A 23,023-nucleotide genomic window follows, 5' to 3' on the forward strand; every position below is an offset into this window, starting at 1 on the left:
TTGTCTCAGCCGTGGCAATCGAGAACCAATCACAGCCAGCGCTTCCTGGAGGCGGGATTTTGAACCTCCAAGCCAGGAACCGCTGGGTGAAAACTACAGCAAGCCTGCGATGCAACGAAAAGGAAGACTCCATAGGAAATCAAGGGCTCCGAAGCATCGCAAATCGCGGCAATATTTAGCAACTCGCAATTTTTTTTCACGCAATATAGCAGCCGACAAAACATGGGAAGGAACACGTAGGAAGAACGAAACCCTGGATTGTGGCACTGCCATAATGGCCGCCGTCCGCAGTGGTGGAGACGGGGCAGCGCTGTGTGCTTGCTCTCTGCATCACGCTGCTGGACTTTGGCCTCCGTGATGATGATGGATTAGACAAGGCGCCTCCAGCAGGAATCAGGGTGCGGCTCACAAGTCGCAGGGAGGATTTTTCCATTGACTACAATGGCCGCACCGCCCTCTCCAGGACAAAGGTCCTATATATCCACCCATAGCAGCAGCTGTCAACCAGCTTTCCCAGAGTCCTGAATGGCGAATCTGCCTATTTAGGGACCTTTCACACCAGACGGAATATTCCGCAACAGTGCGCCGTCCTGCCGAATATTCACGGCGCTAACAGTGAACTAACGATTTTAGTGCAGTACTGGAATTTGTAGAATTCTCCCGGAAATTCCGCATCGATTCCGCAATTTACCGTGCGGAGTTTAGGGACGGCATATTCTGCATCACTGTTGTGGAATATTCTGTCCTGCATGGAAGGTTCCGGAGCGCGGGGGACGCAAGATTTGCCTTCAGGACTTTTTTGCAAAGCTCACCCTAAACTCATCCACACTTCTGAAATTTGCCGCCATGATGCTTTGAGGGGGGCTACACATTCAAACCGTTCCCAGCCTAACGTTAGTTTCACGCGGGCGATCACAATTTTGCCGCAAAAAAAATCGCGTCTTTGTTCCCGCGATTTTTGAGCGTCAGCTATGCTTCTTTCTTGAGAATAATCTCACATCGCTGCGGCCCGCAATAAACTCGCACGTTTTTTCACAGCGAGAGTCAATAGGACTTTCTAATGTTAAAAATGCATTGCACGAAAATCGCAAGTTTGTGTGTTGCGATGCGATAAAAATGAGGGAAACATGGGTGGTAATAAAAAGGAAAAAAAAAAAAACGCAAAAAGATAGAGCATATCGCGATTTTTTTCTCTCGCAACATCGCAACAGTGAAAACGTCGCAAAAGGAAGGAAACCATTCAAAATCATTGGCTTCATAACTCTGCGTTTTCACATTGAGCGAAAATCGCGCAATTTCATCGCCTGTGTGAAGGCGCCCTCGGGGGACTTTCAACGCATCACTAAGGCCTGCTTCACATGAGCTTCAGGGCGGGTGCCGTCCGGGTCCCTCCTGCTGTTCCCCGCAGTTTGCGTCAGGCTTCTGAGCAGTTCTCAGTGCCGACAGAACATTGCTGGCTAGTAATGGGGTTTGAAAACCCCGCCTCTGCTCTGCTTGGTTTTCAAGTGCTGCGGCTCAGCCAATCACTGGGGTGATCGATGAACCAATCACAGCCATCGCATCGAATTAATTCAAACCCCGTTACCAGCTAGCGATTTTCTATTGGCACTAAGAACTGCACGGAAGCCTACCGCGAACTGCGGGGAACAGCGGGAGGGACCTGGATACCGCCTGCTAGGTAAGCATTATAAGACACCCCCAAAAATAAGACCCTGTACCTCTTTTGGTACAAAAATTAATATAAGACAGAGTCTTATTTTTGGGAAAACACGGTAGTGATTGACTGCAGCAGGCGTTCACGGTAAACACCCCTTATAATCGTTAGGATTAATCACCCCAAGCTTAGTATCCTTACCAGCAACCAAGCAGCGCATGAGGCAGTCAGGCCACTGCAGGGTTGATGACCCAACGACTCATGGTAATCCTGGATATAGGAGCGAGTAGAATGCAAATCAGTAAAGACTGACACAGAGGCAAAGCAACGGAAGGCAGGAAGCAGGACATATGTTATTTAGTAGGGAGACTGTGGAGTTGCTATTCATGCAGTTCCCTTGTGTGACAGTGCTGGTTCTCTCTGTTGTCACCCTATGGACGTCTTCTGCAGCTGCTGATCCCAGTTATTTACAGAGACGCGGGGGGCCGCAGGGTAGCAGTATGTAAATATTTTAAGAGGCTAAAGTGACGTCCCTGCAAAGTGTCAGAAGGCAGCGGCTCCAACGCCTGCAGATTATGGCGCGCTGAGTCACAAAGACAACCAGCTGTGCGGCAGCTTCCTGGCACCGTCCGTGTAGGCCATGTGCAGGTTGTGCCCAGGTAATACCAGCCATACACAGTACATGGCAGCCATGGACGACCGGATGCAACAGTAGGATGTTGGATTTCTACAACTAAAGGCCCTTTTAGACGGAGCGATCCTTCAAATGAGCGAAAGTGAGTAGAATTATGATCGTTCAGTCTAGACGCGGCGGACAAGAGTCGCTCACTTTGTGTCCGGCCTGCACCGCGCTCGTTCAGTCGTTCTCATCACTTATACTGCGAACGACTGAATGATTCGCGGTTAGAACGCGCCAGCGATGTATCGGCGAACTCCGACGTCAGTCGCTCCTGCTAACAGTAATCGTTTGGTATAAGCGGACCTTAAGGGCGGCTTCACACGGGCGTAGGCATTTTTGCGCACATCTCAGCGAAACGTATTTGCGCTGCGAACGAGTCTATTTTAGCGCACATATCGGGACATTTTACTGTACTTTTTGCACACGCAGGAAATGTTCATTAGCGCGCAGCAGGCGAACACGACGTGATCTAAATGGCTATTCAGCCCAAGGAATTCCAGACGTGTTCTTTTTTTCACAAAATTGCGCCGTGTTTAAAACACCCCATCGCACATCGTGCGCGCCCCTGTAGACTTCTATGGGGACCTGTGGTGCACAAATGTGCAAAAAGATGGAGCAGGTTTTGGTTGTTTTTTTTGCATGCGTGAGAAATGAGAATGAAGCCGGTGAGATTGGTGGGTTCCGTTGGCAGCGCCAACACACCGGTGTGAGCCGCCCGTTGTCTCCAAGATCCTGGAAGGCAGATGTGCTGCTATAAACAGCTACAAAGTCCCCTCTCCACGGGCGAGGCGGAATATCCGCCGCCGGACAGCAGGGGAGAGAACTGACAGTTCCCTGCGGTGAGCCTATCTGACAGATAGGCTCACCACGGAGAATCGCAGCACGCCGCATTTTGAGTCCCGCGAGTGGAGAATCGCAATGATTCTCCGCTTGTGGATAGGGGGCTGCGCTCTCCATAGCGATGCTATGGAAAGTATTCACTGCATTCCCCGTGGCCGGATTATCGTTGTGGGTATCGCAATGCACAATCACCCGTGGACAGGAGCCCTCACCCCATCACTTTATCCACAAACCGCATGCCATTCAGGGTCCCAGGAAAGCTTGGTCTCTGATGTGAAGATATAGGATGGGACACAGAAAGATAGGCCGGCACCTCACTCTTATGAAAGCTGTCTAAAAAGAAAATTTGTCTGTTGCCCAAAGCAACCAATCACAGCGCAGCTCTCATTTTACCTAAGCAGTATAAGAAATAGCAACCAATCACAGCGCAGCTTTCGTTTTACCTCAGCAGAATAAAAAAAAATAGCAACCAATCACAGCGCAGCTTTCATTTTACCTCAGCAGTATAGCAAATAGGGACCAATCACAGCACAGCTTTTCTTTTACCTCAGCATTGTAGTATATAACAACCAATCACAGCGCAGCTTTGTTTTACCTCAGCAGTATAAGAAATAACAGCCAATCACAGCGCAGCTTTCATGTTACCTCAGCAGTATAAGAAATAACAACCAATTACAGCGCAGCTTTCATGTTACCTCAGCAGTATAAGAAATAACGACCAATCACAGCGCAGCTTTCATGTTACCTCAGCAGTATAAGAAATAGCAACCAATCACAGAGCAGCTTTCATTTTACCTCAGCAGTATAAGAAATGAAAGCTGTGCTGTGATTGGTTGCTATGGGCAACAGACAGCCCTCATAATACTGGAGTGCCGGCCTATTTTTCCTCGGCCCACCCTGTATCATTATGGCATCATTCTCTCCTCAGGATTTTGTTGTGAAATCAGAGGGTTGCGTTAACATTTATTTACGTGAAACTAGATGAACAGCTTTAGGCCGCATTCACTTAAAGTGTCATTGATGCAAATTGCGCACAGAACTCCATATTAGAACGCTCCTCATTTTTATATCTCATTGAATTCTATGGAAAGCCGTGCTGTAGTTCAGATTTTTCCATTCGCAGGTTTTAAAATAAAAAGAATTGACATGTCAGTTTCTGCTGTGGCTCCTTTACAAGCATGCAATGCCAATGGCCGCCACTAGAGGTCACTCTGTCTTTAAATCTGTGCTGTATTAGTATCTCCCAACATGTGGCAGCTACTTACTGGCGCCAGTCCAGACGTGTAACCGCAGGAGATTCTGCTGCATTATGTATAAATTAGTGGTTCTTTACCTTCTTCCAGAAGGAAACACAAGAAGAACCCTTCCTCCGCCGAAGTGTCACCAGTGATACCCAGTCTGTCATCTTTTATTCGTAGGCCTATTGATCATACAACCCCACAAATGGACATAGAGGGCCCCTGTGCAGCACATTATTTGGGCCCTTGCTCTCCAGCAGTTAGGTCTACTCTTCTCATTCTGCCCCCCAGTAATGAAAAGGGTTTCCTTTAACCCAATAATCCCATCAGATACTCCATGAGGGTCCGACCAGCCCTTTAATTCTCCATGACAATATTGAGTAATCGGTGGCTGCCGTCACTTGTCTCTGCCCCATATTGACACCACGACTTGATAAAGCGCAGATGTTTCCTGACAAATCCACTGAAGTTCACTTTTCCGGACTTGCTTGCATTTCTTCTGACAGGTGCTCAACGCCTCCGAGTTCAGATGACACCAAATATCTCCATAGTAGCCCAGGGATTCCAGCCTATTATTAAACATTTCTCGGCTATATTTGCTGTCCACCTGTTCTCCGCAGTCGTAAAGTGTTTTTTTTTCTACCATCGAAGCTCATGCAAGAAGATCTAGGGTGAGGCTTGGGATACATGGTGCAAAATGCAGTCATGTTACTCTATGAAACGCGTCACATCGCAGCTACATGTAAACTGACTGCTTCATTGTGAGAACCAATGGGCATTGTTTGTCAAGGAGGGAAGACCGACCTTGATGCTTATAATGCCCACGGGGAAGCAGAACTCTAGCTCTCCCTGCCAATAAAGTGTTGTCTTGACACGGGGCGGAATTTCCATGTGGACTTTCTGCACGGAAATTCCGCATGCATTTTTAAACCTGAGTCTAAGCTGCAAAGTGGACGCGATTTGCAAAAGTCTCGATTACATGCCTCAGGCAGTCCGCTGCAGACAAGCTGCGCAGACACTGACATGTGGCATGGAACTCAAATCCCAACATGTCAATTGTATCTCCTATTCCGCTGCAGGCTCTCTTTTCTTTATGGGAAGAGATTTCCGCAGCGGAATACAGGCTGAAAAGGCGCTTTAAATGGTGCGGGTTTTGAAGCAGCCTTTCCACTGTAGAAATCTTGCAGAATTTCCGTGCAGTCCCACTGCGAACATTCCACGAGATTTCCGTCCTGTGGGGACCCAGCCTTAAAGTGTTTTACCAGCTAAATCCTACTTCCTGGAGTACCTTCCCACCATCTACAACATCTGCACTGAGGTACCACACTAATGCTCCAGAAGCAAAGGCTACTACCTCATTTTTCTTTAGTTCTCCACTTTTTATATTTCTTGTATTTTGTCCAGAAAGGGTCCCTACCCGTATACGGACTTGCATCACGACAAAATAACATCTTCCCCTACCCGACTTTGCAGGTAATGCCCCACTGAGGTATCACCATCTTACCCTTCCCAACTCTGCGGGCATCGCGCAGTGAGAACTGCCAAAATTTACCACTGTGTAGCACCTGGTCCAGACCATATTCACAACTTTTCCGAGAGGAGCAGCAGAGCCACCGTGACTACATCTTAATTTTCCTAACTGCTTAACCCCTCTTAGGTCTGGCTTGCTGCAGAGGCACTTTCATAAAGGCAATGTTTACCGATCCATTCTGGCACTATCTATAGAGGCACTGTTAATAGGCTACTGTTTATTGAGGCACCATTCATGAAAGCACATTTTATGCGGGCAATGATTATCACTAATCCATGAAGTTCTCCACAGAGCTGAACTATCTTGTATCTCGTATGTCACCCGTGCTGTCCATTGTGCTAATGATCTTACGCTAAGGGCTCCTTCACACTGGCGAGGGCCACATCAGGCCGTGAATCACAGCCCAATATTACCCTCGCAATCCTTCTGAAATCCCCTGGATGCAAGGAATTTTCATCTCAAAGCCTCACATCCCTGCGGGCCTGAAGGAATCCCCCGGCATGGCTGTCACAGTTGCAGCAGAGAATCGTGGAGACCTCCTATTGTTTTCAATGGGGCTGATGCTGCTGCCGCCAGCCCCATTGGAAACAATGGGTGATATTGCCAAAAGATAGAACATGCTGCGATTTTCTTCCTGCATAGTATCACATCGCGGTGCCATGCAGAAAAACATTGTAAATGTGAATGAACCTATTCAAAACAATGGGTCTCATATCTGTGCATCACGCAATGCACAAATCTTGCACAATTTTGACACTAGTGTGAAGGCCCCCTAATGCTACTTTTTCACGTGCTGATAATCCCTCAAAAAATCAAAGCAATTGTGGGTGGCTGTCGGCCCTTAAAGACATTGCACCCAACAGGGTACTAGGTGAGAAGTCACTCAGTAGTCGCTAACTATTCGGTTTCAGTGAGCTGATCCGGAATGACTAGTGAGTGACATCTCGCTCCGTGTAAATAGGCAGTCGTTCATCTCTGAATAATGGCCTGTTTACAGCGAACTTAGGTGGGTGTCTGGAAGAGATGTCTAGCGTGCCTTGCCTCCATTCACTGAATGACTATGATTTCTGTGTGAAGAGCAATAGTCTTCCCATCTAAAACCTCCCTAATTCCTATTTAATCTGAACCTTCTACTCATTTTTTCAAGACTTTTCTTGAGCTGCACCAGTTCTCTGGAATGTGCTACCCCAAAACAGTCAGGTTAGTTCCCAACACCCACAGTTTTAAACATATCCTATCACTTTAGGGACACCTAGACAACTCCCAATCTAACTCTTTGACCCTCTTCTATATTCTCCTTCAGGACTTGCCCCATTCATCCCACTGTATCCCCAACACTCCATAGGGGACCTTTCACAAGGGACAGAATTATACTGCAGGACACAGCAAAATCCACAGATCAAACCATGGATTTTAATGCGGAATTGCCGACAGGTTTTAAGCCATTTTCAATTCCGCATCAAGATCCACAGGTAGCCTGCAGATTTTGGTGCCGAATTTACCGCGACTTGTGATGTGTTGTATGGCCTATTCCATGCAGTCTGAAAGGTCCCTAATAGAGTTGAGCGAATGTACTCTTCAGAGCTTGATGCTCATTCAAGTATTAGCATACTCGAGCGAGCATCACGCCATGTTCGACCCCGTGTCAGATTTGACCCCTCCCCGCTGCGACGCTGCGCACATCAATGGTTGTTTGTGTTTGGCTTGGTGGAGGAGAGAGAGAGAGAACGATCACAGGAGAAAAAAAAAGTTGGCAACCGGCGGGTCCCATACAAAAATGCTCGATTCTCCCATTGAAGTCAATGGGGTTCGTTACTCAAATAGAGTTCTCAAATTTTACGAAAAGCTCGACTTGAATAATGAGGACTCGAGCATTTTGGTGCTCGCTCATCTCTAGTCCCTAATACACCTCATATCTGTATATACACAGATGCCAGCCGGTATTTGACTCAAACACCTTTAGAGTATACTACCCTATTCGTATAAAAGATGGCTGGACCAATGTACAGAACAAGCGCTTGTACCTTTTGTGTGCTCTCTGTTTCCTGACCGATGGTAAGCTCTTGTGAACAGGACCCCTATTGTTCCAATTATTTAATAGTGTAATATTATATGTAATGCCTGGTTTTGTCTGTACATGTTCCCTCTGATTTGTAACGTGCTGTGGAATATGTTGGTGCTACGTAAATGAAGATTATTATTATTAGAGGCTCTATTTATGGTGGGACACTTGCACTTCATGGAGACACTTTGGCACCATTTATAATAGCACTCTGGCACTGCTCATTGGGAACTCTGGCACTGTTTACGGGGCATCCTAACCCTGCTCCTAGCGGCACTCTTTATGGGGCACTCTCTGGGGCACTGTTCATGGGAGCGTTTGAATGAGGAACAAACATAAAAGAGGACAAAAACCAAGGACTATCCAGTTTTATAGGGGTTGTTCCATCTCAGCACTTCCTGGCTGGGATGAGAAACCCGCGCCTGATTTCCCAATCACTTTGCCGGATGTAATGGAAACAGCTCAGCATGGCAGCCTTAGGCCTCGTGTCCATGGGCATATTTGATTTGCGGAATACAAGCAGGTGCCCCGCTCAAGCCATGTGGACCATGCGCAGTGCAGATGTCCCAGCAGAAGTGATGTCCGCACAGGTGCCTACACCTGTCCGCACAGGTAGGGGCGGCACTCGGCCTTGGGCAGGGTGGGATTCCACTGCGTGCTCCCGCACGCAAAATCCGATCCGCCCGTGGACATGAGGCCTTACGCTGTTTTCATAAGTTCCATTCACTTCAATTGGTGTTACGGAAATAGCATAAGACTGAGATGGGAATACCCCTTTAGAGACTGACAGAGACCATGTGAAAGAGACTATTGAGGTCTCTGTCTCACATAATGACCCCTATTGTTATGTCCGATTCAATCCTCGTTCCCTTCCCTAGGCAGTTTTCTTCATAGAAAACAGGAACCCGAGTTGGAGCCGACGATACAAGAGGGCAGTGTGAAGAGAGCCTTGCTTTATAAATACACTTCACTACTTGATCTGTATTGCATACTGCAGAATTCAGAGTGCAGCTCTGGATGAGAATAAATAACGTCACTCAACTTTGTATATGGACTTATGCTTTCATTTCTCTTCTTATTTCATAATGATGTTTTCTTATGTTATATAAGAGTATAATACGACTGATCCCTGCTCCTGATTATGAGGGGGACGAGTATCTTCTATCCGCGATTACACAACAGTCTTGTTGAGTGGAATTTTATGGGGGACCTTGGTCCTAGCAGAATGTTTTTAGTACAAGATCCCAACTGTTTGGTCAAAGAGTAAAACCTGTTGCTCACAGCGTCGCTGCTTATTTTGGAAGCCAAAATATTTGAAAATACATAAAAGAATGTATTGAATCCGGAGCGCACCCAGGGCAGGAAAATGCTGGAGGGAGACCAGGACCCCTGTGAGCAACTCAAAGACACTTTTTATTCTGTGTCAACAGCATAACGGCTGCGCTGCAGAGATATTTCTGAGCAACACAGGGCCATGAACTGGAGCTCTACCTCTATGTACGAAAGTCGTACTAAAAGTAATGCAAAAGTGGTCAGAAATAGGTTGTTCAAATTGTACTTGTTGGTAGAGGAACTCTTCCTCTCTACATAGGTACTACTCAACATAGTCTTCATCACAAGGGATGCATTTGCGCCATTGTTGAACCCAGCTCAGGAATACTCTTTAAAAACATTGAAGAGTTCCTCCACTTCCTCGCAGCCACTTTCACCTTGTCTGCGCCATCAAATCAATGTCCCCAAAGACTGTCCTTTATTGTAGGTGTAAGTCAGAGGGTACTATATCCGGCCTGTAGGGTAGATAGGGCATCACCAACCAGTCCAATTTGCCCATCGCCTGATCTGTTGCCAGAGGTGTGTGGTCACGCATTGCCATGGTGAATGTGGATCCTTTTCAGATTGTTGCTCCTTCTTTTTTTCCTTATGGCTTCTCCAAAATTATTGAATGCCTCAACGTACCTGCTGGTCACGGTACGGCCACAATCCAGAAAATCAAGGAGAATGGCACCCTTGTCATACACAAAAACAATCAGCATGATTTTTCTTGCTGATCGCTGGTTATTGAATTTCTTGGTCCTTGGGGAAGAGGTGTGATGCCATTCCATGGAATGATTCTTCTTTTCTGGACCATAAAGATATATCCATATTTCATCCCGTTACCAGAGTGGAAAAAAACGTGTCTGCATTGACTTCAAACGCTTCCAGCAGATCAGAGCAGTCTTCCACTCTTCTCTTCTTCAGATCGGGTGTCAACTGCCAAGGTGCCCAATTTGGCAGACATGTAACTAGAAGCACCAATGGAAAATTAGTACCAGGGCCCCCAACTGCAAAGGGGCCTTTGAGCTCCATGGGGAACCAGGACCCAAGTGCAACTGCTAGCTCTTCACTCCCTATAACTTCACCATTGGCTACCATATAGAAATTCTCTCCATTCTCTCGAACCTCGTAGTGATATATTAGGTGTCGTTTGTCAGGCGAGCTGCTTAGCCTATTACAGGCAGTCATGTCATTCACTAATTGGATGTTTGCTATAAATTAGTTAATTGACCCATTTATGGTAGACAACCAGGCACCAATGCCATATGATTGTGATTATGATGCAGCCGTGATCAGAGGGTAGGAAACTGGCTTAAATCTGCAGCAAGAACAAAGAAAAAACAGAAAATCTGCAAATTAGGACATGAGACAGTGATATAGTACATGATGAAAACCTAATCTCCGGAATACTGAGTTGTGGGCAGTGGCCAGAGAAGCTGTGATGGAACTTTTTTCGAATTTGCAATTTTGCCATTCTTTCTTTTGTTAAACCTGAATCTCCTGCAGAGCCATTACTTCACCCCCATTAAAGGGGTCAGGTGGTTTTGGAAACCAATGATCAAATACCCTATTAGGACTCTCAGAGTCATTGCAGGGGGTCTTTCATCCAATCAGGGTTACCAGAGTTGAGAGCAGCTGACAAGAATCTTTCTCCTTCTCTGGAGGACAGTATACAGGCAGCTAATTGATTCCAATATGTAATGCATCATTTCTCCTGTGAAGGCGCTGTAGAGGAATTGAACATTCAAAGGACTTCTCTGGCAAAAACACATTTTTCCATCTCTGCTCCCCTCACCTGATTGCCACACTTTGCAGTTCTCCTCTGTGTATTGCGGTCACTTCCATGCAGTGCAGTTCTCTGTCTGATGCAAGCACTATCTTCATAGTGAAAATTTGGTTTTCACTTTCCCATCAATCCCATGATGCATCAGCACAGCATTAGGTAGAGGCTATGCCATTTCTGCCTGTGATGGGGTTGAGACATGGGGGTCTCGTCACGTAGACTGGCTGGCTGCACTATTCCAGTCTGTTCTACAGGGTAATGTTTATGTTTCTGTGGTTTGTCATTTCTTTAGGTGTTACATGTCGTTTGTCTGTATTCCCTCAGTGGTTTCCCTATCACTGATTTTGTTCTCCTGTGTCTTGATTTTACTCTGGTGTTTGTGGCACTTTGTCTGTCCTACTACACTACCTTGGTCATTAAATAAGTTGTCCTTTTGTGTTTTCTTTCTTTCAGGTGCTAGAGTCAGTGGCCAAGGCACAAGACATGGGGGCCGCCCTCACCAAGGTTGCAAACTTGCTTTTAGGCAGGTCTGTTCTTGTCCTACTAGTCGGGGTGAAGTTGTCCTTTCCTTCTTTTGTTCTTGATTATATAGTAACATAGTATGTTAGGCTGAATGAAGACAATGTCCATCTAGTTTAGGGTGCATTCCCACGAACGTATATCGGCTCGGTTTTCACGCCGTCCTCATCTGCAGAGGGGAGGGGGGAAGAGCCAGGAGCAGAAACTGAGCTCCTGTCCCCTTTCTGCCTCCTCTCCGCCCCTCTGCACTATTTGCAATGGGGAGAGGCGGGGGCGGGGCTAATTCTTGGAACTTAGCCCCACCCCCGACCCACCTTCTTTCATTGCAAATAGTGCAGAGGGATGGAGAGGAGGCAGAGAGGGGGCGGGAGCTCAGTTCCTGCTTCTGGCTCTTCCAGCCTCCCCCCCTGCACACGAGGACGACGTATATCGGCTCGGTGTGAAAACCAAGCAGATATGCATTCGTGGGAATGCAGCCTTAGACTGTAGTTCACTCAATTCCGCAGTCTGCTCCCTGTGTGAACACAACCTTATTTGCGTCCTGGATGTGGTGCATCTTACATTCAGGGCTGACGTGACAATAGGTATACAGTCAGGAGGATAAGCTGTGATCTCCTCTATTATACATGTGTGACAGGAGTTTTATTATTATCATCAGGCACTGTGATAGCAGAGTCCGTGTCCTCTTCTAGGCAGTTTATGTGGCATGTAATAGCATCACGCAGACTGAGAAATTGTCTAGTTTCAGACATCATAATCCCAAGTAAATTTGAGCTGGTCAGAATTGAGATGACATGACCATCTGAGGAAAAAAAGGCTAGAAGTTTCAGATTGACAACCAGTATAAATACCATTACTAACCTCACAGGACTGTCATCCAACTTCCCTAGAGTTTTGAAAAGACAAATCTGCCTAAATACGCATTACTAGTGAAGTGAAGGATGAACTAATGCATAACTAGACATATCTGACTTGCCGAGGTCTGAGAAAGCTGGATGGCAATACCTTTGAGCGCTGTAATAGTAGCCTTATGGGTTATCAGTCAACTTTCACAGACTCCTGATTGGAGAATCCACCTGCTTATACAAGAGTAAGTCACACACACGCGAGCATGCAGCAAGTACACAATGACATGCGTACTTGCTGCGTGATACCAATCCCTATACACTATCTAGGCGTATATGCGCACAATATACGCGCCAAGATGGTGCATTCCACAATTTTGTTTTCTGCGAATAGCACATGCGTAAAAAAAAAACTTGAGTGTGAGTGGCCCTGTAGAAATCAATGGGCTATTGTCATCGTGTCTTCCACGCATGTTTTGCGCAATCACAACAGGCTTGTGTGAGACAGTGATTCCCAGCCCACTTCGCCTCCATTCACTTAAATGACTATGACTCCTGCGATAGTTGCTGGTACAGCTATCAGGCGCTTATGCACCCAACAGTCGTACCGTGTAAAGGTATTGTACCGTGTAAAGGTAGCTTTCACTTTGTCATTCAGTACTCTGGTCAAGTTGGGTGACAAGCCTTTTAAGGGGTTTAATGCAAGCCTTGTGCAAAGCGAGGTTAGCAGAAGAATATGACTATACTACATTCATAGCAGCGCTGCATCACCGCACAGCGCTGGCGCCTTCATGCTTAGAGTCAGTAATTGATTTCACGGGATCGCCTCACTATAAACATGTGACCACTCAGGACTATAGCGAGTGAGCGGGATGTTGTACTGGGCAAGTCCTGCTCATATGACCCGGAGACATCTACATCATCTTATAAGGTCTCTCTAACGAGCCATAAAGGAGAAATCCGGATACAAACATATTGTCGTACAGACCTCTTGAATAATATTGGTGGAGGTCTGTGATCCGGGACCCCTACATGCCCCCAAAACAAAGGGTCCTCAAAACTTTTAAGACTGCCCAGTCAACTTTGGCGCTGGAATTGGTGCTCCATCCAGGATATTGTGTCAGAGGTCTCCAGTGTTGGACCAGTCTATAAGACTTTACAGAGGTCTGCAGCCCTTTTCCTGGGGAATAGGTGATGGCGCTGTTTCTATACTTGCAAGCAATCCCATTTTTTGCTGGGCCATGCCACGAACTGCAAAAACATGGAAGGCTTTGTCAAATTAGCATTAAAAATATGTCTCGGTTGCTTCGGGAGTGTAGCTTAGCATGTCCCATAAATTGGCGTTCAAATGTTGGGAGGTATGATATTAGCAGCGACCTCAGAATGAGATGGCCATATAAAACCACACCGGTCATAAAACTTTGGGGTGGATTTTTAGGGCATATTCACACTGGCGTTGTACAGTCAGATTTTTCTGGCGTGGATCTGGTAGTTCAATGAGCAGCAGAACTTTGGCCAACGTTAGCCGAGCTTTGGAGATCCGCTGCAAATTTAGACCCCCGTCAACCTGCACCCAAATCTGTAGCAAATTGTAGCTTTCTATTAAGGTTTGGCGTGCAGTTGTGCCGCTGCTAAAATGACTAATCCATGTTGGAAAAATTCAACGCGGATCTGACAGTTTTAGGACTCTTTCCCACGAGTTTTCACGGCAGGCTGATATACGCGTGATCTGATGCATTGGATTCCAATGCATCAGATCACATGGGTGTATTCCTGAGACGTAAAAGTGCCCTGCTAGCCAATATAGCACCAGAAGTTTTTACGTCGGGCCCAAAAGATAGTCCTGGAACAATTTTTTGCGACTGGAATACGGCGGCCGCTGCATGGGCTCCTATGGGAGCTCATGGCAGCGGCTGTAGGTGGGAGAGAGTTTAGCAGCATGGCTGCTAAACTCCCTCCCCCCCCCCCCGATGCCGGCTCACCTCTTGTTCCTCCCTGCTTTTTCTGTACAATGGGAGGGGGCAGAGCTAAGCGTCATCCTGTCCTGCCTCCTCTCATTGATGGCTATGGGCAAGGGGCGGAGGTAAGCTTCCCCCCTCTCCCCGCACCTTTTATAGCCATCAATGGGAGGAGGCGGGATGGACTGGGGCCTAGCTCCGCCCCCTCCCATTGCAAAGAACGAGCGGGGAGGAGACGAGAGGTGAGCCTGCAATGGGTAGGTAGGGGAAATGAGCGACGGCATGATAAGCTGGGCCCCAGGCCATCTGAACGGGTGCACAAACGTTTAATTTGTGCACCCATTCACCAGATTTTTCTCTCCCAACGTAGCGTATATCGGCCAGCTGTGAAAACGGCGGCCAATATGCACTTGTGGGAATAAAGCCTAAGTGTGTGAACATGCCCTAATATTCACTATGTAGACGGTTATTCTACTTTGTAATACGCACTCTTGCTGCTGCAGAACCTCCTTTTGAAGAGGAAGCGTGTTCTATGTATTAATCACTGATTAACATAAGGCCTCTTTCGCATGGGCGACAGCGATATCGCCGTGAGAAAATTGCGCAATTTTGTCATCTGCGGGAAACCGGCCCAAAGGACCACAATTCAAAGCAACAACAGGGGATGTTTATTATGAGGTTCGTAAGCAGCTGGGGAAGTATACTATGTAATGCAGACCTCGGCTGCTGCAGCACTTGTTTTATTGGAAGTTTATGGCAATCTTTATTAACATATAACTAGGCAGATAAGAAGGAAGAGGAGCAGACATTGAGGAGAAACAGACAACCCAGCAGGCGGCGCTGTTGGAAATGAGACAAGAGGTGCTGATGCCAGAACATCTCAGACACACACATCCCATACCTACAGCGGGTCCGGAAAGTCTGCAGACTCTTTCACTTTATTTTACATTTTGTTATATTTTACCCTTGTGCAATTGTCCCCCCCCCCCCCATCATTCTGCACCCAATACCCCATAGTGACAAAATGACAGAATGTTAGAAGTCTTTGCATATTTTTTAAAAAACATGAAAAACTAACATTCTGCATTGACATAAGTCCTCAGCCCCTTTGGTATGACACAATTCAGCCCTGTTGCCTCGCAATTCTCTTGATCACCTCTGAGATGTTTCTACACCTTGATTGGGGTCACCTGGGGTCAATTCAGTTGATTGGACATAATGTTATAAACTCCTGTCTATATAAGGTCTCACAGCTCACCATGCAAATCAGAGCCTCAATGCACCAGTTTACATCAATGGGTGCAGGTGCTGTCCTTAGGCTAGTTTCACACGGGTGATCGCGATTTTCTTCTTGCGGCTTTGTTCACTGCGATTTTTGAGCGCCAGTGATGCTTTTTACTTGCATCACATTGCTGCTACCTGCGATAAAATAGTGCAAGTTAATGGGACTTTCTAATGTTAAAATCGCATCGCAACGCATGTTTGTTGCGCTGCAATAAAACGCAGGCTCCATAGGGAAACAGGGGAGATTAAAAAAATCGCAAATGGCAAAAGATAGAGCATGCTGCTATTTTTTTTTTTTCTCTCGCAACATCGCACCTGGAAAACATCGCCGATACCATTGAGAATCATTGGTTTCCTAAACTACTTTTTTACTAAGGGCTTATTCACAGAAGCGTACATCGGCCGGCGTATTTACGGACGGCCGATATACGCTACCATGTTATGCACGGGCGCGGCGTATATGCGGTCGCCAGGGATGACAGCATAGCTCTGCTACGCTGTCTCCCCCCTCTCCCCTCTCCCTCACCGGCTCACCTCCCCTCCTCCCCACCAGTTGTTTGCAATGGGAAGGGGCGGAGCTAAACTCCCTCCCCTTGTCCGCATCCAGCAATGGGAGGGGGAGGGATGGCGGAGCCTAGCTCTGCCCCCGCCGCCTCTCATTGCAAACAGCTGCAAGGGGCGGATAGGAGGAGAGAAGGGGGAGAGAGTTTAGCAGCGTGACTGCTAAACTCCCTCCCCCTTCCTCCCCCCGTCACGCTGCTAAACTCCCTTCCACCTCCCCTCTCCGGCCGCTGTCATTGGCACCCATTGGAGTCTATGGAAGCAGCTGTAGTCCGCCCAAAAAGATAGTTCCAGGACTATCCTTCCTGCCCGTAGTGAAAATGCCCGGCCAGGCGCTTTTACACCACGGAAATACGCCTGTGTGATCTGATGCATTGGAATCCGATGCATCAGATGGTAGCGTACATCGTCCGGCCGTGAACGTTCTGTTTTGGTGCAAGCCACGAATGGATGGCTTCCATTGATGTGAATGGAAGCCGTCTGTCCTGTGGCTTGTTCGCAGTGAGCAATGCACATGGGCCACGGGATCCGTGTCATCGCCTAGCCATGGTGCGTCACACTCTGTACTGCGCATGTGCGCCAGCCGACCCACCAGCAGCACAGAGGCTGCCTGCACACGGACAGCGGACAGGTACGCGGGGTTCACCGCTGGGGCACAGGGTTAGATTCCAGCTGCGAGATTTCGCAGCCAGAATCTGACCCATTCGTGCGCATTGAGCCTAAGGGCTCCTTCACACTGGCGATTGTGATATCGCCGAGAGAAAATCGCAACTTTGGCGAGTTTTGAGCATCAGCACTGCTTTTTCTTGCAAAATCATCACTGCCGCTTGCGATTTTCACATGCGCTTTTTTCATGCGAATGTTAAAAATAGGACTTTTTAATGTTAAAAACGCATTGCACGAAAAATGCAAATTTGTGCTTTGCGATGCAATAAAAAGGGAAACATAGGAGATTTTTAAAAAACGCAAGCGCAGAAAGATAGAGCATGCTGCAATTTTTTTTCTCTCGCAACATCGCATGAGTGAAAACATCGCAAATGTGAAGGAAACCATTGAAAATCATGATTTTCATAATGTGTCATAATTCTGCATTTTCACTCATTGTCACGTCACACAAAAATCGCGTGTTTTTATCGCCAGTGTGAAGGCGCCTTAACGCATCAGGCAAAAATCGCGCAATTTTCTCGCCCATGTGATTCAGTCAGTAAAAAAATACAGATAGTACACGGAGAGGCTGAAGCCCCGACCATTATGATGCATTTACCAAAGAATGTACAGTATACAAGTATACAAGGAAAACAAGCCAGAAACCGACACTTTATTCCCTTTTTTGGATACTTTTTTGGTCCCAGAATTTTCTAGATTCCTTTATGACGGCGAATCCTCCGGGACGTCATTTATAGTTTAGCGAGCAGACACGGCCACAACCAGGTTATATAACACAGTCATCCATTACCCACAAGACAAGGGATAACTGATCGCTGGGGGTCCGACCACTGCGATCCCCACTGATCACAAGAATGAGGGTCTAGACAGTTCCCAACTGAATGTAGCTGAGGTCACACATACGGCCGCTCCATTCACGTCACCGGAACGGCTGGAGGTAGTCGAGCACTTGAACTTGGCCATCTATGGCAATCCCACCGAAATGAATAGAGCATGAATGGAGAGGGTTAAAGGGGTATTCCTATCTTAGGCTTTATGGCGTATTCACAAGACCTTCATCTATCTGAAGAAAGGGTGCAGTGAATCTCAGCCACAGCATTCTCCGCACACTTTAACCCTTTCCAATCCACTGTCCAACCTCTTGAGACATTCTGGTTGAAGGCTATACAGCTCTGATGTCGGAAGACATCCGGCAGGGTATTCTTACTGTATATTACTGACCGCTCTGTTGTCGGGGGCCTCTCCAGCATGTCTCATACCACAGTACTGGCTCTAGCCATCAGATGGCACCATTGTATAATGGCAGAAAGAGAGAGCCCCCTAGGAAGCCCTGAATCCAAAATTGGATTGCAAAGGGCTAATGGAGAGTTGTCCATGCGTCTGCCCCCTCTCCATTGATGTGTAGGGAGTTAAAGGGGTATTCCAGTGATTAAAAGTTATATGGCTTATAAGGTGATAACATATAATTTTACAATATATTGTTAGAACTTGTTTTATACAGCTGCAGAGATATGGCTTTCCCTGTTCTTCCCACCAACTTAGTTCTCCATTGGTATCCAATGGTTACGACCTGTAGGCTCTGCTGTGTTACTGGTCGGGCATGCTCAATGCTTTCAACTTCTGTAATGGCCACACAGTTTGTGCAGTCCTGAATGTGCACTCGTCAGTAACTGACAGTGGGGCATTGTGGGAAATGTTGTTATTGCACTCTCCGGTGGCCAATTTAAGTAACTACATGGCTGGAAGATGGCTGGAACACTGCGGTTGCGCAGGTCGGCAAAAAAAGGTACTGGAGTTCAGTTTGATGGTTTATATGAATATTTGGAATAATGGCTATAAGTGGAAATGTTAGGGAAATTTTGAAAATCTCGTCCAGTCTCCAGAAAACCCCTTTAAAGGGGTTGTATTAGATTAGAAAAACATGCCGCTTTGTTCAGAAATATCGCCACTCTCGTCCATTGGTCGTGTGCGGTATTGCAGCTCAGGCTGATTTGCTTTAATTGGGCTGTGCTGCAGTGCCAGGCACAAACCATGGGCAGGAGTGGCACTGTTTTTGGAAGAAAGCAGCAATGTTTCTCTAATCTGATACAACTCTTTTAAGGAAAGCAGCAGTGCCTAAAATGGGAATGTCCCTTTAAGCCTCCGGATGTAATGAAAAAAGCTTTCATTCACCCACATGAAGTAGAAGTATTGAAAAAATTAAGGAACTGAAATGGAAACTATACTTGACAACCCCTTTTAAATGGTTCCCTCATGAAATAAAGTAGCATAAAGACTCTCACCGATCACGAGAACGGGATTCCCAAAGGCTGCAAAATGATGAGAACGGTTGTCACACATAGCCAACCTAAAGTGGCCGTCTCATTAAAAAGAATGGAGCTGTAGTATGCATGTATGACCACATGTTAGAATCCCTCAGGGCGCTCGTGATCGGTGGGGATCACAGTGGTTGGACATCCACAACAATCAGTTATCCCCTATCCTGTGGATAACGTTATTCTGAGGGACGACCCCTCTCAAACTGTATTTAATAAGACCTGGATAACCTCATAAAAAACGTGGCTTCTTGAAGACAATATTTTCACATGGAGGGACCTTTTTAAAATGAGGCACCTTCTTATGGTATAAGAGGGTGCCGATGGCCTGGGGTCCAAAAGCATGCCCATCCAATTCCACATTTAGGGTGCGGGCAGACGAGCGTAGGCGTATTTACGTTCGCACGAGCGCAACGTATAATCGCCCGAGCGATCGTTTTTCACCGATCACGACCAGAGCTAGAAAGCGTATTTTCGTTTGTTCCTACTTTGCAAACGGTCTTTTCGGCGATCGAATATGCGTTGGCGCGTATTTCGGTCGCATATGTTCCATTTTTTTCCGAATTGCCGTTTTTACGCGCCGTAAAATCGCCCATGTGAACGAATACATTCGAAACCATTGCCTCAGATGGTCACGTATATACGTTTGGTCGCAAAAACGCGCCGTTTATGCGCTCGTCTGCCCGCACCCTTAGGGTTTGGACGTATGGGAAGGCAGATACATCCTTAATTAATTAAGTTATTTGACCTTCATAGCTTTGTTATTTTAGCAGTATTGGGTTATTGGGTAGTCATGAGGCACTGTATGCTGGTGGTAATTAAACACTGTATGGTGATGGTAATTAAGCACAGTACGGCAGTATCATTTGGGCACCATTTAGGAAGATGTTAAGAAGGTTCTGCACAGGGAATCATCTAATCCAAGACCGCCTCTGGGACTTGACATTGGAAATCATCTCCACTAACAACCAATCCTTTATCATGTAAAACATATAGGCAAACTTCTCTTTATTGTTTTTTGGCACAATGTTTTAAGGCATAAAATACAGTACAAAAACGAGTTCTCCGGATTAGATCCAGGAATCAAGATGCTTTCTATTGCTTTATAAATACGAAATGAATGGATACGATTAAAAAAACTCTGAAAAATCCTCATGGTAGATCACACCGCCAGATCATCTGAACGAGCCTTACTACTCGTACGGCTGGTTTTACTCAAGCGACGTCCATTTTGGCAATACCCATTGGGAGTCTGGTGGGACGTCGAATGGTTGTTCACTGGGGCATTTTGTGCATAGTTTATGTGGATGAACTGCCCTTGGCCAATGTCATCTTCACTTTGGACCCTTTCAGTGGCAAAGTTAGCTGTGTTCTGCTGAGATGCCAGAGTATTGTTAAAAGGGTTATTGAATTTACCCTTACTGTTCAAGCACTGGTTAAAATCTGGCGGTGGGGTGCAACTTTGAGACCGGTGTTCCGGTTCTATGGTGGCCACTCTAACTGCATTGACACTGTTGACAGACTGTCTAGATAAACTCTGCTTGAGCTTTTTCCATGACAGGTAGTACAGCTCAACAAGGCTAAGCAAAAGCGAGAGAATGGCAACAGACAACATAAAGATAATGAAGACGTTCTTCTCGGTTGGCCGGGACACAAAGCAGTTGACAGGATGGGGGCAAGGTTTCCTTTCACATATGTAGAGGGTATCCAAAAAGATCCCATAGAGCATATATTGTCCAACGATAAAAGCTACTTCCATCACTGTGCGGATGAGAATGCTGCATACGTAGGTGTTCAATAGGCTTCCTTGAAGCTTAATCCTACCGCTTACCTCATCCCGATATGGAAGTTCTACTTTTTCGGCTGGGTACTCTTTTTGATGATAAGTTGAGTCTCCATTCATGTCCTGTTTCGATTTTGCCTCCTCTTCCCTGAGCTTTTTTTTTTCCTCCATCCGGACAGTGTGCATGGCATGTCCCATGTAGAGCAGTGATGGAGTGGAGACGAAAATAATCTGAAGAACCCAGAACCGAATGTGAGAAATAGGGAATGCTTTATCGTAACAGACGTTCTCACAACCAGGTTGGGTGGTGTCACACATAAAGTCAGATTTTTCATCTCCCCAAGAAGATTCGGCTGCAGTGCCCAGAACTAACATCCGAAAAATAAAGAGGATGGTCAACCATATTTTTCCCACCACTGTGGAATGTTTTTGTACTTCCTCTAAGAATTCTCCTAGAAAGGTCCAGTCACCCATGGCTCCTTACGGCTCCAAATCTCTCTGTGGAAATAAGAAACAAAAACAGCATTAGATATCACACATTCTGGTGTTTATGTTCTTATATTTTTGGAACATGTACTTAACATTGTAACACTTTTCCCATAAACAGTTGGATCTGTTAAGAAACTCAATTCATAACTATGGGATTAGCCTTAGACGAGCATGAGCTCTTAGGTCCCATTGCAACAGACTAGGGTCTTCATACGTGTCCCCAAGTTTGAATGTGACTGCTACTTCTACACCCCTATAACAATCTCTTAGATTACTTGAGTTGCTCTTCGGAATCTGATGGCATCTCTTTGGTTAGGATCTTGTTTTTAGTGGGGCCAAATGGAGCACTATGCTGACTCAATGGGTTGTGTAAGACAACAATGATATATTTTATGACCGCTAGCCACAGCCGGCGGTGTATCACCTCATCTCCCCTCCCCGCTAATTGCAGTCATTGGTACCTTCTGTAATCCAGGAATGACACACAGTGTCACACGGCTGTCACATCTACCAGTAGGACACGCATGTGTGCTTGTTCCCCATCTTAAAGGACCAATGTGTGCACCCAGCTTTCCCATCCCCAGCCAATTCGGACACTTCACCCATTATTTAAGGTACCCTTTCCCACTGGAGGTTGCTTGAGCAATAGTTTTTGTTTCTTCCTGCAAAGCTGTTGCTGCATTCTGCCTGATTTCTTACTCTGACCTGTGCCTGTTCACCCAGTTTTCCTCCGCCTGTCCTGACCTTGGCCTGTCTATTGACTACATCTCTGCCAGTCCTTCCAGTATGCACTACGGTGCTTCTGAGTTGTTTATGTTAGCTGTCCTTGCACCGACACTACTCTTGGGGTAACAACCTTGCGGCTCCTGCAACTAAGACCAGATCCTACTTCGAGAGGTTAAAAATTGAAAACCAGCGGACCCGTAGATGCTCCCGCTCTGAAATGTCCCCCAGCATACTAATCTCCCCCGAACCCCCCAACTCCCGTTCCACGCGTGTCCAATCTTCCACTGCTCTCCATTTCCTGCAGCAATCCAGTGATGTTGTTATTGACACCAATGACATGTAATGGCTACAGCCAATCACCAGCTCATTTCGGCCTGTGATTAACGGCAGCCATCGCATGTCCCTTTGTCGGGACATCATGACTGTTGCAGCAGGAAATGATGAGTAGCAGAGGACAAGGCATCGGTGTTACGGGAGCAGCAGGGGATTGGGTAAGGTGGGTATTGCTTTTTGAATGTTTGTGCAGTACTCTGAGCTGTTCAATATCTTTTGTGCCCTGATAACCCGTTTGGGGTAAAGGTACTTGATTGGCAAAAAAATGCATAAATGTAGTTCTATGAGCATCACAATGGAATTTTTTGCAGTTTGGCCTGGAGGTTTCCTAAAGTGCTTTATCCTGTCTTAGAGAAGGGTTCTGTGGCCATCTGTCCTGAACTACTCATATAGAAAGTGGACTAGCAGCAGGGGCTGGACAGCAAATTTTAGCCTAGGAGGTA

General features: G+C 46.5%; 1 protein-coding gene across 2 annotated transcripts in view; it reads right to left on the reverse strand.

Annotated features, from left to right (window-relative positions):
• Positions 1 to 20,248: 20,248 nt before the first annotated feature.
• GJA5 (gap junction protein alpha 5) overlaps positions 20,249 to 23,023 on the reverse strand; it is a 39,630-nt gene continuing 36,855 nt past the window's right edge. For both annotated transcript variants that reach the window (XM_066599406.1, XM_066599407.1), the window contains exon 3: positions 20,249 to 21,530. In XM_066599406.1, coding sequence (XP_066455503.1) covers positions 20,412 to 21,506 — 1,095 coding nt within the window. In that variant the 5' untranslated portion in view covers positions 21,507 to 21,530 and the 3' untranslated portion in view covers positions 20,249 to 20,411. The remainder of the gene's footprint in view (positions 21,531 to 23,023) is intronic.

This window comes from Eleutherodactylus coqui, chromosome 4 (genome assembly GCF_035609145.1).
Source record: "Eleutherodactylus coqui strain aEleCoq1 chromosome 4, aEleCoq1.hap1, whole genome shotgun sequence".
NCBI classification, from domain to species: Eukaryota; Metazoa; Chordata; class Amphibia; order Anura; family Eleutherodactylidae; genus Eleutherodactylus; species Eleutherodactylus coqui.